Below are 16,703 nucleotides of genomic sequence, written 5' to 3'. Positions count from 1 at the left end.
GGAAACCAAAAGAAAGCTGGAGTAGCAGTTCTCATATCAGACAAAATGACTTTAAAATAAAGACTATTAGAAGAGACAAAGAAGGACACTACATAATGATCAAGGGATCGATCCAAGAAGAAGATATAACACTTGTAAATATTTATGCACCCAACATAGGAGCACCTCAATACATAAGGCAAATACTAACAGCCATAAAAGGAGAAATCGACAGTAACAGATTTATAGTAGGGGACTTTAACACCCCACTTTCACCAATGGACAGGTCATCCAAAATGAAAATAAATAAGGAAACACAAGCTTTAAATGATACATTAAACAAGATGGACTTAATTGATATTTATAGGACATTCCATCCAAAAACAACAGAATACACATTTTTCTCAAGTGCTCATGGAACATTCTCCAGGATAGATCATATCTTGAGTCACAAATCAAGCCTTGGTAAATTTAAGAAAATTGAAAGTGTATCAAGTATCTTTTCCGACCACAACGCTATGAGGCTAGATATCAATTACAGGAAAAGATCTGTAAAAAATACAAACACATGGAGGCTAAACAATACACTACTTAATAACAAAGTGATCACTGAAGAAATCAAAGAGGAAATAAAAAAATACCTAGAAACAAATGACAATGGAGACACAACGACCCAAAACCTATGGGATGCAGCAAAAGCAGTTCTAAGGGGGAAGTTTATAGCAATACAATCCTACCTTAAGAAACAGGAAACATCTCGAATAAACAACCTAACCTTGCACCTAAAGCAATTAGATAAAGAACAACAAAAAAACCCCAAAGTTAGCAGAAGGAAAGAAATCATAAAAATCAGATCAGAAATAAATGAAAAAGAAATGAAGGAAACGATAGCAAAGATCAATAAAACTAAAAGATAGTTCTTTGAGAAGATAAACAAAATTGATAAACCATTAGCCAGACTCATCAAGAAAAAAAGGGAGAAGACTCAAATCAATAGAATTAGAAATGAAAAAGGAGAAGTAACAACTGACACTGCAAAAATACAAAAGATCATGAGAGATTACTACAAACAACTCTATGGCAATAAAATGGACAACCTGGAAGAAATGGACAAATTCTTAGAAATGCACAACCTGCCAAGACTGAATCAGGAAGAAATAGAAAAGATGAACAGACGAATCACAAGCACTGAAATTGAAACTGTGATTAAAAATCTTCCAACAAACAAAAGCCCAGGACCAGATGGCTTCACAGGCGAATTCTATCAAACATTTAGAGAAGAGCTAACACCTATCCTTCTCAAACTCTTCCAAAATATAGCAGAGGGAGGAACACTCCCCAACTCATTCTAGGAGGCCACCATCCCCGATACCAAAACCAGACAAGGATGTCACAAAGAAAGAAAGCTACAGGCCAATATCACTGATGAACATAGATGCAAAAATCCTCAACAAAATACTAGCAAACAGAATCCAACAGCACATTAAATGGATCATACACCATGACCAAGTGGGGTTTATTCCAGGAATGCAAGGATTCTTCAATATACGCAAATCAATCAACGAGATACACCATATTAGCAAATTGAAGGAGAAAAACCATATGATCATCTCAATAGAAGCAGAGAAAGCTTTTGACAAAATTCAACACCCATTTATGATAAAAACCCTGCAGAATGTAGGCATAGAGGGAACTTTCCTCAACATAATAAAGGCCATATATGACAAACCCACAGCCAACATCGTCCTCAATGGTGAAAAACTGAAAGCATTTCCACTAAGATTAGGAACAAGACAAGGTTGCCCACTCTCACCACTCTTATTCAACATAGTTTTGGAAGTTTTAGCCACAGCAATCAGAGAAGAAAAGGAAATAAAAGGAATCCAATTCGGAAAAGAAGAAGTAAAGCTGTCACTCTTTGCAGATGACATGATACTACACATACAGAATCCTAAAGATGCTACCAGAAAACTACTAGAGCTAATCAATGAATTTGGTAAAGTAGCAGGATACAAAATTAATGCACAGAAATCTCTGGCATTCCTATACACTAATGATGAAAAATCTGAAAGTGAAATCAAGAAAACACTCCCATTTACCATTGCAACAAAAAGAATAAAATATCTAGGAATAAACCTACCGAAGGAGACAAAAGATGTGTATGCAGAAAATTATAAGACAAATGATGAAAGAAATTAAAGATGATACAAATAGATGGAGAGATATACCATGTTCTTGCATTGGAAGAATCAAGATTGTGAAAATGACTCTACTACCCAAAGCAATCTACAGATTCAATGCAATCCCTATCAAATTACCACTGGCATTTTTCACAGAAGTAGAACAAAAAATTTCACAATTTGTATGGAAACACAAAAGACCCCGAATAGCCAAAGCAATCTTGAGAACGAAAAACGGAGCTGGAGGAATCAGGCTCCGTGACTTCAGACTATACTACAAAGCTACAGTAATCGAGACAGTATGGTACTGGCACAAAAACAGAAAGATAGATCAATGGAAGAGGATAGAAAACCCAGAGATAAACCCACACACATATGGTCACCTTATCTTTGATAAAGGAGGCAGGAATGTACCGTGGAGAAAGGACAGCCTCTTCAATAAATGGTGCTGGGAAAACTGGATAGGTACATGTAAAAGATGAGATTAGATCACTCCCTAACACCATACACAAAATAAGCTCAAAATGGATTAAAGACCTAAATGTAAGGCCAGAAACTATCAAACTCTTAGAGGAAAACATAGGCAGAACACTCTATGACATAAATCACAGCAAGATCCTTTTTGACCCACCTCCTAGAGAAATGGAAATAAAAACAAAAATAAATGGGACCTAATGAAAGTTCAAAGCTTTTGCACAGCAAAGGAAACCATAAACAAGACCAAAAGACAACTCTCAGAATGGGAGAAAATATTTGAAAATGAAGCAACTGACAAAGGATTAATCTCCAAAATTTATAAGCAGCTCGTGCAGCTCAATAACAAAAAACCAAATAACCCAATCCAAAAATGGGCAGAAGACCTAAACAGACATTTCTGCAAAGAAGATATGCAGACTGCCAACAAACACATGAAAGAATGCTCAACATCATTAATCATTAGAGAAATGCAAATCAAAACTACAATGAGATATCATCTCACACCAGTCAGAATGGCCATCATCAAAAAAATCTAGAAACAATAAATGCTGGAGAGGGTGTGGAGAAAAGGGAACCCTCTTGCACCGTTGGTGGGAATTTAAATTGATACAGCCACTGTGGAGAACAGTATGGAGGTTCCTTAAAAAACTACAAATAGAACTACCATATGACCCAGCAATCCCACTACTAGGCACATACCCTGCGAAAACCATAATTCAAAAAGAGTCATGTATGAAAATGTTCATTGCAGCTCTATTTACAATAGCCCGGAGATGGAAACAACCTAAGTGTCCATCATTGGATGAATGGATAAAGAAGATGTGGCACATATATACAATGGAATATTACTCAACCATAAAAAGAAATGAAATTGAGCTATTTGTAATGAGGTGGATAGACCTAGAGTCTGTCATACAGAGTGAAGTAAGTCAGAAAGAGAAAGACAAATACCGTATGTTAACACATATATATGCAATTTAAGAAAAAAAAATGTCATGAAGAACCTAGGGGTAAGATAGGAATAAAGACTGTGTCCTACTAGACCTACTAGAGAATGGACTTGAGGATATGGGGAGGGAGAAGAGTAAGGTGTGACAAAGCGAGAGAGAGGCATGGACATATATACACTACCAAACGTAAGGTAGATAGCTAGTAGGAAGCAGCCGCATAGCAAAGGGAGATCAGCTCGGTGTTTTGTGACCACCTGGAGTGGTGGGATAGGGAGGGTGGGAGGGAGGGAGATGCAAGAGGGAAGAGATATGGGAACATATGTATATGTATAACTGATTCACTTTGTTATAAAAAAAAAAAAAAAGAAGAAGAAAACAAACTTAAAAAGCTAGAAAAGCAATAATCACCAGTTGGGAAAAACTAGAAATAAATAGGACACAAATTTATTCTAGACTTATGAAATGATTTGATTCAAACAGGCTATTGATTTTATTTTTTAGGATTAAATTCAGGTAAACTCTAAATGGTAGTTCCTTCTCCAAACAAATAATATATTAATAATACTAGGTAGGATGATATTTGTTAGAGTAATTAAAAGACACAAATGGAGAGATTTAAGGAGTGAATTATTAAGTCTTTTAGACAGAAGCATTATTGGAAATAATGCTAGTAAAATTGTGTGTTGATATTCAAACACACAGAAAAATCTCAGAGTAAGGAGCCTCTCAAAGAAGGGTATAAATAGCCTGATATATCAAAAAACAATTCTCATAACAAATCACACATACAAAAAATATTTAATAGAAATCTAAAAATTTAATTTTATGCAATACACACAATGAAAATAACCAATTATGGTTATTTTCCTTTGATTGATTTGGAAGGGATCTTACATGTTATCTACTGATAATCTATATCCCTCAATAAAAGACTCAGAAACTCAGAAACTCAGAAAAATTAGGTGTGTCTCCAATCATCAAAGAAAATGTTGTGTCAGTGTCAAGACCAGAACTTAGGTCTTATGGCTTTGGTCCAGTGGTCTTTCTACTAAATCAATATGCATTTATCACAGAGAATTAGGACAGGAATAGGTGTTTATCAAAGTGCTTCATGTTAGAATTTACGGTGCTCTGTCCTCTTCCCTGCGTGTAAACCCACTCAGATACACCTATGTCTTCCTCTGTCCTTTCTACCTGCCCCACAGCCTCAGTGGTTCAGGTGTTCCTCCTCTAGCTCAATATTAATCTCTTCAACTAGTCTCTTGAATCCACCACTCCCCACCTCTCAAGAATCTTGCTCCATCAGTAATTACCTTTACTCCTCTATGTTCAGACTTTCTCCAGGACAGTTCACAGGGCAGCTGGCTTCCCTCAGAACAAGCAAGTCAGAGAGAGTGCCTGACAGAAACCATAGTCTTTTTTTTTTCTTGAAGTATAGTTGTTTACTCCATATATATATATATATATATATATATATATATATATATCACTTTGCTGTATACCTGAAAAAAATATATATGTGTGGACATATATATTCTTTTTCAGATTCTTTTCCATTATAGGTTATTACAAGATATTAAATATAGTGAGTGTCCTGTGCTATATAGTAGGTCCTGTTGTTTATTTTACATATAGTAGTGTATATCTGTTAATCCCAAATTCCAAATTTGTCCCTCCCCTCTTTCCCCTTTGGTAACCATAAGTTTGTTTTCTATGTCTGTGAGTCTATTTGTTTAGTAAATAAGTTCATTTGTATCATTTTTTTAGACTCCACATATAAGTGATATCATATGATATTTGTCTATCTCTATCTGACTTACTTCACTTAATAGGATAATCTGCAGGTCCATCCATATTGCTGCAAATGGCATTATTTCATTCTTTTTTATGGCTGAGTAATATTCCATTGTGTGTGTGTGTGTGTGTGTGTGTGTGTGTGTGTACACACACACACACATATATATAACATCTTCTTTATCCATTCATCTGTCAATGAACATTTAAGTTGCTTCCATGTCTTGGGTACTGTAAATAGTGCTGCTATGAACACTGGGGTGCATTATCTTTCAGAATTAGAGTTTTCTCTGGATATATACCCAGAAGTGCGATTGCTGTATCATATGGCAACTCTATTTTTAGTTTTTTAAGGAACCTCCATACTGTTCTCCATAGTGGCTGCACCAATTTACATTCCCACCAACAGCGTAGGAGGGTTCTCTTTTCTCCACAACCTCTCTAGCATTTATTATTTGTAGGCTTTTTGATGATGGCTATTTTGACCAGTGTAAGGTGGTACCTCATTGTAGTTTTGACTTGCATTTCTCTAATAATTAGCGATGCTGAGCATCTTTTCATGTGCCTATTGGACATCTGTATGTCTTCTTTGGAGAAATGTCTATTTAGGTTTTCTGCCCATTTTTTGATTGGGTTGTTTGTTTTTTGGATATTGAGCTGTATGAGCTGTTTGTATATTTTGGAAATTAAGCCCTTGTTGGTCGCAATGTTTGCAGATATTTTCTCCCATTTCATAAGTTGTCTTTTCGTTTTGTTTATGGTTTCCTTTGCTATGCAAAAGCTTGTAAGTTTAATTAGGTCCCATTTGCTTATTTTTGCTTTTGTTTCCGTTACTCTATGAGATGGATCAAAAAAAAGAATGCTGAGATTTATGTCAAAGAGTGTCCTGCCTATGTTTTCCTCTAGGAGTTTTATAGTATCCAGGCTCACATTTAGGTCTTTAATCCATTTTGAGTTTATTGTTGTATAGGGTATTAAAGAATGTTCTAATTTCATTCTTTTATACATAGCTGTCCAGTTTCCCCAGCACTGCTTATTGAAGAGGCTGTCTTTTCTCCATTGTATATTTTTGGCTCCTTTGTGGTAGATTAATTGACCATAAGTGTGTAGGTTTATTTCTGGGCTTTCTATCCTGTCCCATTGATCTATGTAGCTGTTTTTGTGCCACTACCATACTGTTTTGATTACTGTAGCTTTGTAGCATAGTCTGAAGTCAGGAAGACCCGTATTCTGAAAACTGTAAGATGCTGATGGAAGAAATTGAAGATGACACAAACAGAAGGAATGATATACTGTGCTCTTGGATTGGAAGAATTGATATTGTTAAAATGACTATACTACCCAAGGCAATCTACAGATTCAGTGCAATCCCTATCAAATTACCAATGGCATTTTTCACAGAACTAGAGCAAAAAATTTTCAAATTTGTATGGAAACACAAAAGACCCCAAATAGCCATAGTCTTTTATAATCTAATCTTAGAAGTAACATTCCATCATTTTTGCCAAATTTTATTTACTGAAAGCAAGTCACTAACTCCAGACCACACTCCAGGGAACAGAAATACACAAGAGTGTGACCATCAGAAGGCTGGATTATAAGAAGCCATCTTAGAGGCTGCCTGCCACAGCTTCTAAAGAAGAAAAGCAAAAAGGGAGACTTGTTAACCAGATACCAGGACTTCCTATGAAGTTACCAATTAGGAAAATGTGGTATTGGCACAAGGATAAATATATTGACTAATGGAATATAAAGAGAGCCCAGAAACAAATCAGTGCATAGAGGGAGCTTTGGAAAATGACAGAGATGATATGTAGGACAATAAGGAAAGGAGGGAATATTCTGTAAACGGAGGTGGAGAAAAATGGTTATCCAAATGAAAATAGGGTTCCTAGCCTTCCTCTCATACCATTAAAAAAAGCAAACTTTAAAACTCTTAGGAAAATATAGGTGAACTTCTTAGACCTTTAGACAGGAAATAGTTCTTAAATTAGATACAAAGATATTGATTATTGAAAATGGATAAACAGGATTATATTCAAATTAAGAACTGTGTTCATCAAAAGATACCTGAAAGACAGATTTTAAAGCTCAGAAACACAACCCAAAGGATTATTATCAAGAATATATAAAGAACTCCTAGAAGTCAATGAGAAAACTATAAGCAATCCCGTAGGCAAAGGATATGAAAATACATTTCTCAAGAGAGGAAATACTAAATATAGATATAAATGTTCAATATCAGAGAACTGCAAATTAAGACCACAATGAGATAAGCCATTCAACTGACAAAAATTTCAAAGTCTGAGAATACTAAATATAAGAGACCACACAGCTTCCAAAGATCTTGTTTACATTGCAGGGGAAAGTAAATTGAGGCAACCACTTTGGAAAACAGTTTGAAATTACCCCCTGAAGTTGAACATTAGCAACACTCCATCATCAAGAGAGTAGGTGTGAAAACTGTGGTACAATCACACGATGGAATGCTATATGGCAGCTCCCCACCTCCAAAATACACAATAGATCAATGTTAGCAGTATGACATTAAGTACATAAAGTGAGCCTCAAACGATTACATGCCTTTTTATAAAGTTAAAAAGATCTAAAATGAAACAATTCCCAATGAACATGAAAAATACAGTAATACTTTACAGTAAATGAATACTTGTTAAATACTCATATTTAACTTATTCCTCAAATAACCAAAAGTAAAGCAATGATCCCTGTACCCCAAATTCCTTTTTTTTTTTTTTTTTGCAGTACGCAGGCCTCTCACTGCTGTGGCCTCTCCCGTTGCGGAGCATAGGCTCTGGACACGCAGGCTTAGCGGCCATGGCTCACGGGCCCAGCCGCTCCGCGGCATGTGGGATCTTCCCAGACCGGGGCACGAACCCGTGTTCCCTGCATGCGCAGGCGGACTCTCAACCACTGCGCCACCAGGGAAGCCCCCCAAATTCCTTTTAAAATATATTACTACTTCTACAAATGCTTTGAGAGGAAAGGAACAAAACCTCCAAATTTTTACAGTCATCGAACAGCGGATTATCTGAAAATGTTAACAATATGTGGCATTGTGAGAGGGAAAAATCAAGATTTTCAACCACATTCCTTGTTTCAAAACTTTCCAATGTCTGTCTCTACAGAATCTCTGTCATTAATTAAAACCAACCTGTTGAAGCATCTGTGATATGTCAATATTAGACAGACTATTAAGATATTTTATTTTCAAAGGAAAAGTGTAAATGACAAATGCTCTGTTTGTATCTGTATGTAAGTGTACATTGCTGTGACCTGGAGTTAACTAAAAAAGTGGAATATAAAATTTTACAAAATGTATACAAATACTATATATATATTACTACCTCTAATTTAATGATTCCTAGCACTTTATTCAGGAAAGGGACTAACCTGTTAAACAAAGATCAAAATCACCTGCCCACCTGTTATGGCTGAGGGAAGCACTGACGGGTGTAGGTACCACAGTCTGTAACCCTTCTCCTTCTATCTCAGTACCAAGAAGGCAGATGAGCTGGAGATCTGGTAATCCCACACAGTTTACTTCATGCCAACTCTTACCTGAAAGTGCATCATTGAATGGACAATAATGTTTATCAAAAATAAAAGATAAAAATTCCAAACATCTACCTAATACTCAGCTGAGCAAACATCACTTATAAAGCTATGTCTCCTTATCATTCTAGTATTTTCTGTTACCCAGTAATTCCCAATGTAAAGGAATAAAGAAATCACAACAGTGACAACATTAATAGGAAATGTATAAATGCTATATGCCAACCCAACTCCTCATCCCCCCACCACCGCCCTAATAACAAAACAATAATAAAACAAATACTTACTCTCCATGAGGTCCAGGTAAACCAAGAATGCTATATACACTTGGGTGGCATCTCCTATATCTAATTCCATCATTTCTAAATACTGAAAATCAAAATGTAATTGTCAAATAGAGAAGGAAGAATCTCTTAATATTTTCTTTCAATCAACAACTATTCATTAAATAGATAATATATAAGACTCTCTTATAGGTATAGTGGGAGTTACATGGCAATTAAGCCCTGATCCCTATCAATAAAAAACTTATGGATTGTTAGGGTAAACACACGCACACCTGCAATTGTAGGTAAATAAAAATACATGACAGTAAGTGACTAAAAACCAAGTGAGTGGAATAAAAAAACATGAAACGGGTCAAAGGAGCTCCACTCAGGTGGCTTGGTTGGTGAATGTTTCCTGGCAGAAGTGGGATGCAAATTGGGCCCTGAAGGACTTGTCGTGTATGATTTGAATAAATAGAGAAGGTAGAGTAACAGTGTGAGTAATCACACAAAGGTGGGAATAAGCAACACATATTCAAGGGCCTATAAAGAAACATATCTGCCAGGAGTAGAGACATTTTTTAATAGAACTTTTATTGGCGCATGTTAGTCGGAGCCTCTATTTCCCTGGTCTCTTATTTGCCTGTGGAGAAAGTCTGCAAGAAGACCATTCCTGGCCTCTATCCCCACCCCTGCTCACTCAAGAGTAGGGAGTTATTTAATTGTTGGTTTTTAAAGGACCAAACAAGCTGCTGCTGCTTTCAGACTTGTTGGTCAGCACTGAGCAAACATTCTTCAGGAGCCTGCCCCTGCAAGAGAAGCCTGAGGTATTCGAGCTATGTCAGTGACTAGGTGGGGAAGCAGGGACAAAGCAGAAGTGAGGCGCCAGCAGACCTGCCTGGGTGCAGATCTGAAGTCACACTTCCCCATCGGAGTCCTCCTAAGTGTGCAGGAAAAGAGGGGTGTTATTAACTGTCCTCCTCCAACCTTAAACGTGTTTGAAAATGACACTGAAAAGGCAATTGGGGACCAGGTGGCAAGGTCTTGATGGTCAGGCTAATAGTTTGAATTTTACCCATAAGGAAATTCTCTAAGCATGGGAATAATATAATCAAAATGGTGCTTGAGGATGATAAATCTGATACTGTGTTACTGGATCGACCTAAGTAATTTTCAAACTGAATAATACAAATGCAGAACTGAAAAATCAAACAACCAATATAAATAGTAACATGAAATCTAGAAGAAGTTTTTAAAATTTGTTACTGTTGTTCCACTTATTAAACACTTAGGTAATGTTTACTATATGTCAAGTGCTTTACCAATATTAACTGATTTAATCCTGTAACAACCCTATAAGGTTAGTACTATTCTTATCCCCATTTTACAGATGAGAAAACTGAGAAACAATGAGATAAAACAGCTTGCACCAAAAAAAAAAAAAAAAAAAAATCACAAAGCTGGTGACAGAACCAGGATTCAAACCCAGGCAGTCTAACTTTGAGTTCATGCTCCTAACCACCATGTTTTGGTTCTTTTACGGCACTGAATAACACCTCCATGCTAGTGTTTGTTTTTCTCACCTTGAGGGGAAATAAGGGGATCAGAGCAGGAGGATAAAATCAAGCAAGAGAAGATGAAAAGATCTTCAAATTGTTCCTTTTCTGGACTGTTTTTAGATTATTATCTATGAAATATTGCTCTCCAGCAGAAGACTGCAATTCTACTAAAGTTACTAGACCAAAGTATCTAGTCCCTGATATTCCTACAAAAACCCTTATATCCATTCACTATCCGCTCATTGTTTGGGCCATGACTGGTACAGGGCAGCAATTTGCCAAGCACAGGCAAATGAGGATTGTGCGTAAACCTTAATCATTGTAGACTACTACATCTTATCCATGGCCCACAAACTGTTTTGCTTGGTTACTGTGAGTATTAAATGAGACCATCCCCAGAACGAGCCCTAGACAGCAAAACTCAGATTAGTGGAGTGGTTACTATCTGGCCTTGAGGGGCAATGTATTCAATGTTGTTCCCTCCAGCTAAGAATTGTCTGAGGGAGGGGGAAGGGGGCGGTGTCAGAACAAGAGTTCAACTCATTTAAACAAACAAAAACAAGGTTGCCTGCAGCGAGCAGTGAGCATAAAGGATCCCCTTCGGTGAGGTTCGCGCGTAAACGGCGATCCCATGCGGTTGGGAGTCAAGGGACCAAAGGGGAGCACGGCCCGTGGGTTCCGCCTGGGGTAGAGGCCTGGACCGGCGCCCTGCTCCTCTCACGCCTCCTGACCTTAGGGTGCGTGCCCATCCAGGCGTCCTCGGGGGCCCATGAGAGGGCGCCGCCGCCGCGATCGCCGGTCGGGCGCACATCGCTGCAGCCCGCGGTCGGCTGGGACTCGCCGCTCTCCTCCATGCCCTGCTGTGCGGTGCGCCCGTGGTGCACCGCGCTGCGCTCTCCGCGCCCGGCCAGAAGCAGAGACGCGCGCGTTTGGGTTCCGCTTCCCAGTCGTCCGCTGCGCTGGCGCGGGAGAGCTCAGATGCTGGGAGGACAGTTCTCTCAGACCCATCTTCAGACAAACATAGCTAGAACCTGGGCAAACGCACTCAGCTTTCGGTCTGCGCTTATTCAAATCTGGGCAGATGCTAGCGAGAAGAAGATTCAAGGATACCCCGAGTCCAGAAGCCCTTAATTCTTCTTACGTCAGCGCTGTTTGCAACTCTGCTGAGAAAGTGGGGGAAACTTAAGGCTTCTTTGCCCTGACATGTAAGCTTAAAGTGTAGAAGTGGATAAGATCTCCAGAGAAGAAAGTGGAAAGGAGAAAGACCAGACTGCCAAGGACCTTATGTTTAGGGTGGACCGACCTTTCAGGATTAGAGGAGCAAGAGTAAACACGAGTTGTTGAAAGTAAACAGGAGCGGTCAGAAAAGTAGGATGCAAACCAGCATAGCGTAAGCATGAGACGTGGAAGTCAAGGCCGAGGAGTTTCAATCAGGCAGAGTAGGACATTTTAAGCATTTACCTAAATCCCTAAAGTGAAATGGGGGGACGCTAGAAGTTGCTCTTACGCTTTCACAGCATCCCTCTTCCTGAAGTGTTGAGAATAGACCTTAGGGGTCAAGGGTGGAAGCAGGGGCTGGTTAGGGGGTATTGCATTAACCAAGGCAAAAAGTGACTCTCCAGAGTCAAAGTACCAGGCAGGGATAGAACTTCTGCTTCCAAATATGACAGACTAAGACCCTACTGGACTATCCCCCAGCAGAAAACATCTAGAAAAATGGGACATAATACAAAAAGCAACTACCAGAATGCCCTGGAATGCGAACAGAAGCATGACTCTGGTGGGGAGGGCAAGCTTGCTTGGAGAAGGGCAGTTGAGGAACCATAAACGAAAGTTGCCCTTTCCTTGGAGTTTAGCTTGGAGCTAAGTGCAGTCCAGGAGGCAGGCTCTTTGGCAGCAGGGGTGCATGTGGGAAAACTCCCAGTTTTTCTTTTCTGGAGAACCAAAAATGTGAAGCCAGGAAACTTTGAATGCTGAAGAAATTAAGAAATCCCAAAAGGGCAGGAGCCAGAGAGAGGATCCCCTAACTCTGCTCACATCTCTGACAGATTCTGAACCACCTGAAACAGAATTAAAAAACAAAAGATCTGAACTGAGACTAGGGTTATCCTCAAAGAAACAGAGTTTACAGTTCAAATTTAGCCAAGAAAATAACCTGCTAATGCAAAGGAAATAACACTCATCATAGAAAAGTAATAGAATCCAGAACCTCCACAACTTATTATTCATAAAGTCCAAGATATGATTCAAAACTACTGACAAATGAAAATCAAGAAAGTGGATCACATTTTGTAAAATCTGACCCTGAGATGAATCAGATGTTGAAACTGACAGATAAAGATTTTAAAGTAACTATTATAACTATCCTCAATGAAGTAAAACAAAACATATTTTCAGTGAATGAAACTCTCAGGAGACAAAAAAAAAATCTCATCAGAGAAAAAGAAAAAAGAATCACATGGAAATTCTGGACCTAAAAATTAAAGTTTCAGAAATAAAAAAAATTTCACTGGTTGGATTTAACAGCCAAATGGAAATTACAGAGGAAAAAATTAAACGAAATTGAAGGTAGAGCAGTCATCCAAGAAATCATCCAAGATGAACAAGGAAAAAAATGATTTTTTAAAAATAAACAGAGCCTCAGAGACCTGCCACATGATATCAGTCAATCCAACATACATGTAAATGAAATACCAGAAAGAGAAAAGAAATAGAATGGGACGGAAAAAAATGGAAGAAATTAAAAATTCCCCAGATTTGATGAAAGAAATTTGCAGGTACAAAATGCTAAATGAATACCAAGTAAAATAAACACAATGAAGTCCATGCTGAAGTCAAACTGTTTAAAACCAGATAAAAAGCTTGAATGCATTTTTAAAAATGCATTACATATAAGGAGAAGTGCATGAAGATTCGTAAATTGCCCTAGAATGTATTACATTTGAATGAAGTCATTAACCTTTGCTTCTACAAGCAGCTGCTAAGCCCTAAAGAAGCAAATGACACTGAAATTAGTAGGCTCCTTGAAGCACTGAGCACTGACACTAATTCAAATAATCAGAGGTAAGTAGATCTTTCTCTCTCACCTAAAGATCCCAATCAGTTCAGGCGATGGTACTTATAGAAGCATTTAAGAGTGTTCTGTTCCTCATATGAGGAAAGGGGAAATTTTATAAATCAGTAAGGAGATCCAGTGGAATTAGGTACTATGTGAACAAAGCTCAGACATCTTCAAGGGAAGATTTTCAACTTCAGAAAAAAAAAAAAAAAAAAGGTATATGGGGCAGGGAGGTTAGGGAATCCCAAAAGTATACAGAAAGAACCATAAACTGAAAAAAAAAAAAAACAAAAAAACAGGCTAATGCTATCCTTTGGTAAATAGATGAAGTTCTATTACCTAGAAAAAGCATGGTATATTTAAGCATAAATATTAAATTCTTCTGACTTTTGATGTCATCATCTATTATAAAGAGTTGAAGAATGAAAATAAAATGTCTTTTGCCATTCGTACTAAACAATGGAAACATAAATAAGTCTTGGTGATTGGAAATGGTTAAGAAAGAAAACAAAATATTTAGGAACACTTAACCTAGTATTTAAAGTATAGTCAAAATGTCTGTTGTGACTATCTAGAGTAAAATCCACCAAGGACAAGTTAGAGTTTCAGCTTCTGATAGACTGAAGAATTTCTCCTTTTATAAATGCTTCAATGGTTCACTATATCAGAGAACCAAAGTGGTTAGGAAAAAAGCTAGGTAAGTAACAAGTAAAATTCCCCCTGAGTATACTGGGTGAAATCAAATTCAGTGTAATCTGGCACTTGCTCTACTGATTTCCCATGTTGATATCTGAACCAGACCATTTTATTCCTACCAAAAAGTCTGTAAGGTTTAGGCAGAGACATTAATTCAGTTAGAGTCTTCAGAGGAAAAATGAACTTTGAATTGTGATACGAATGTTTAGTGTGTGAAAAAGAAAAAGCTTTGACACAGTATTGTGTAAGACAATGATCTCAAGCTGAAAAATGTAGGCTAGCATTCTGGATCAGCTTTTAATTCACTGATTGTAAGAATGTTCTTATATATCTCGTTCCTTCTTTTGTACACAAAGCATACAATTCCCCATTCTCTGTGTTTCCAGGAGAATAGGTGAGATGCTGATACTTAAAGTAAAGTATTTAGAATGCTATGATATTTTACTATTCATATGTATGAGCATGAATGAAGAATCTCATACATATAGAAAAGAATTCAGAATAATCAAAATATGTTCTCTCCAATTTCTCATAAATTTAAGAGTGCAATCTAAATTCCCCGTTTAAAAAATCAGAATATAGTATATTTAATTTTTTTAAAATACTGCTTACCTTTGGAAAAAAACCAACAAAAATAAGGTACCTAGAATAAAAATGAGCAAACCCTTTATGGAGAACATTATAAATGTTATTGAAGCTCATTAGAGAAGTATATCTGTCCATTAATTTAGGTCTTCTCTAATGAGCTTCAATAACATTTATTGGTCAGTTTGGGGCAAATTGCCATCTTTATAATACTGATCTATAAATTGTATAAACTGTAAATTTCAATCACAGTCCCAACAGGGATTTTCTAATACTCGATAAACTGATTCTGAAATGTGGGCATAAAGGGCCCAAAATAACCAAGACCCTTCTGATGAACAAACTGAGGGAACTTATAAAGGTCTGTAATTAAGAGTATGTGAGGGCTTCCCTGGTGGCGCAGTGGTTGAGAGTCCGCCTGCCGATGCAAGGGGCACGGCTTCGTGCCCCGGTCCGGGAGGATCCCACATGCCGCGGAGCGGCTGGGCCCGTGAGCCATGGTCGCTGGGCCTGCGCGTCCGGAGCCTGTGCTCTGCAACGGGAGAGGCCACAACAGTGAGAGGCCCGCGTACCGGAAAAAAAAAAAAAAAAAGGGTATGTGATATTTCTACAGGGGTAGATAAACCGACAGAATCAAGTAGAGAGTCATACAAATATGGACAGAGATGACATTGCAGACACAATGCAGGGTTGAGGCAATGAATACATATAAGTATACATATACATAATATATATGTACATGTATATTCATATATATTCATATACATATACATGTATGTATAAAAAGAAATTGGATCCCTAATTGCACCATAAACAAAATCTGATTTCTTCTTTTTTTTCCACTCTTTTTAAATTGAGGTATCGCTTGATTTACAATTTTGCATTAGTTTCAGATGTACAGCATAATGATTCAATATTTTTATACATTATACTCCATTTAAAATTATTATAAAATAATGGCTATATTTCCCTGTGCTGTACAATATGTCCTTGTGCTTATTTATTTCATGCATAGTAGTTTGTATCTCTAAATCTCATACCCCTATCGTACCCCTACCCCCTTCCCTCTCCCCACTGACAACCACTACTTTGTTCTCTATATCTGTGAGTCTGTTTCTGTTTTGTTATATTCATTTGTTGGTTTTATTTTTTAGATTCCAAATATAAGTGATAACATATAGTATTCATCTTTCTCTGTCTGGTTTATTTCACTAAGCATAATACCCTCTAGGTCCATCCATGTTGTTGCAAATGGCAAAATTTTATTCTTTTATACGGCTGAGTAATATTCCATTGTATATATATGCCACATCTTCTTTATCCATTCATCTGTTAATGGATGCTTAGGTTGCTTCCATATCTTGGCTATTGTAAATTATGTTGCTATGAACATTGGGGCGAATGTACCTTTTTGAATTAGTGTTTTTGTTTTCTTCAGATATATATCCAGGAGTGAGATTGTCCCATTATATGGTAGTTCTGTTTTTAGTTTTTTGAGAAACCTCCGTACTGTTTTCCACAGTGGCTGCACCAATTCACATTCCCACCAACAGTGTACTAGGGTTCCCTTTTCTCCACATCCTTGC

The 16,703-nt window shown here is 37.5% G+C and overlaps 1 protein-coding gene across 6 annotated transcripts in view; it reads right to left on the bottom strand.

Annotated features, from left to right (window-relative positions):
* TSEN15 (tRNA splicing endonuclease subunit 15) overlaps positions 1-11,668 on the bottom strand; it is a 132,669-nt gene extending 121,001 nt beyond the window's left edge. For all 6 annotated transcript variants that reach the window (XM_067728895.1, XM_067728894.1, XM_067728896.1 and 3 more), the window contains exons 1-3: positions 11,510-11,668; positions 9,241-9,322; positions 8,824-8,959 (exon numbers count right to left, since the gene is read on the bottom strand). In XM_067728895.1, the coding sequence (XP_067584996.1) occupies positions 8,824-8,959; positions 9,241-9,322; positions 11,510-11,632 (341 nt within the window). In that variant the 5' untranslated portion in view covers positions 11,633-11,668. The remainder of the gene's footprint in view (positions 1-8,823; positions 8,960-9,240; positions 9,323-11,509) is intronic.
* Between the last annotated feature and the right edge of the window lie 5,035 nt (positions 11,669-16,703).

Source organism: Pseudorca crassidens, chromosome 2 (genome assembly GCF_039906515.1).
Source record: "Pseudorca crassidens isolate mPseCra1 chromosome 2, mPseCra1.hap1, whole genome shotgun sequence".
Lineage (NCBI taxonomy): Eukaryota > Metazoa > Chordata > Mammalia > Artiodactyla > Delphinidae > Pseudorca > Pseudorca crassidens.
The sequence above is the reverse complement of the archived record's forward strand: the minus strand, read 5'-3'. Positions and strand labels throughout refer to the sequence as shown.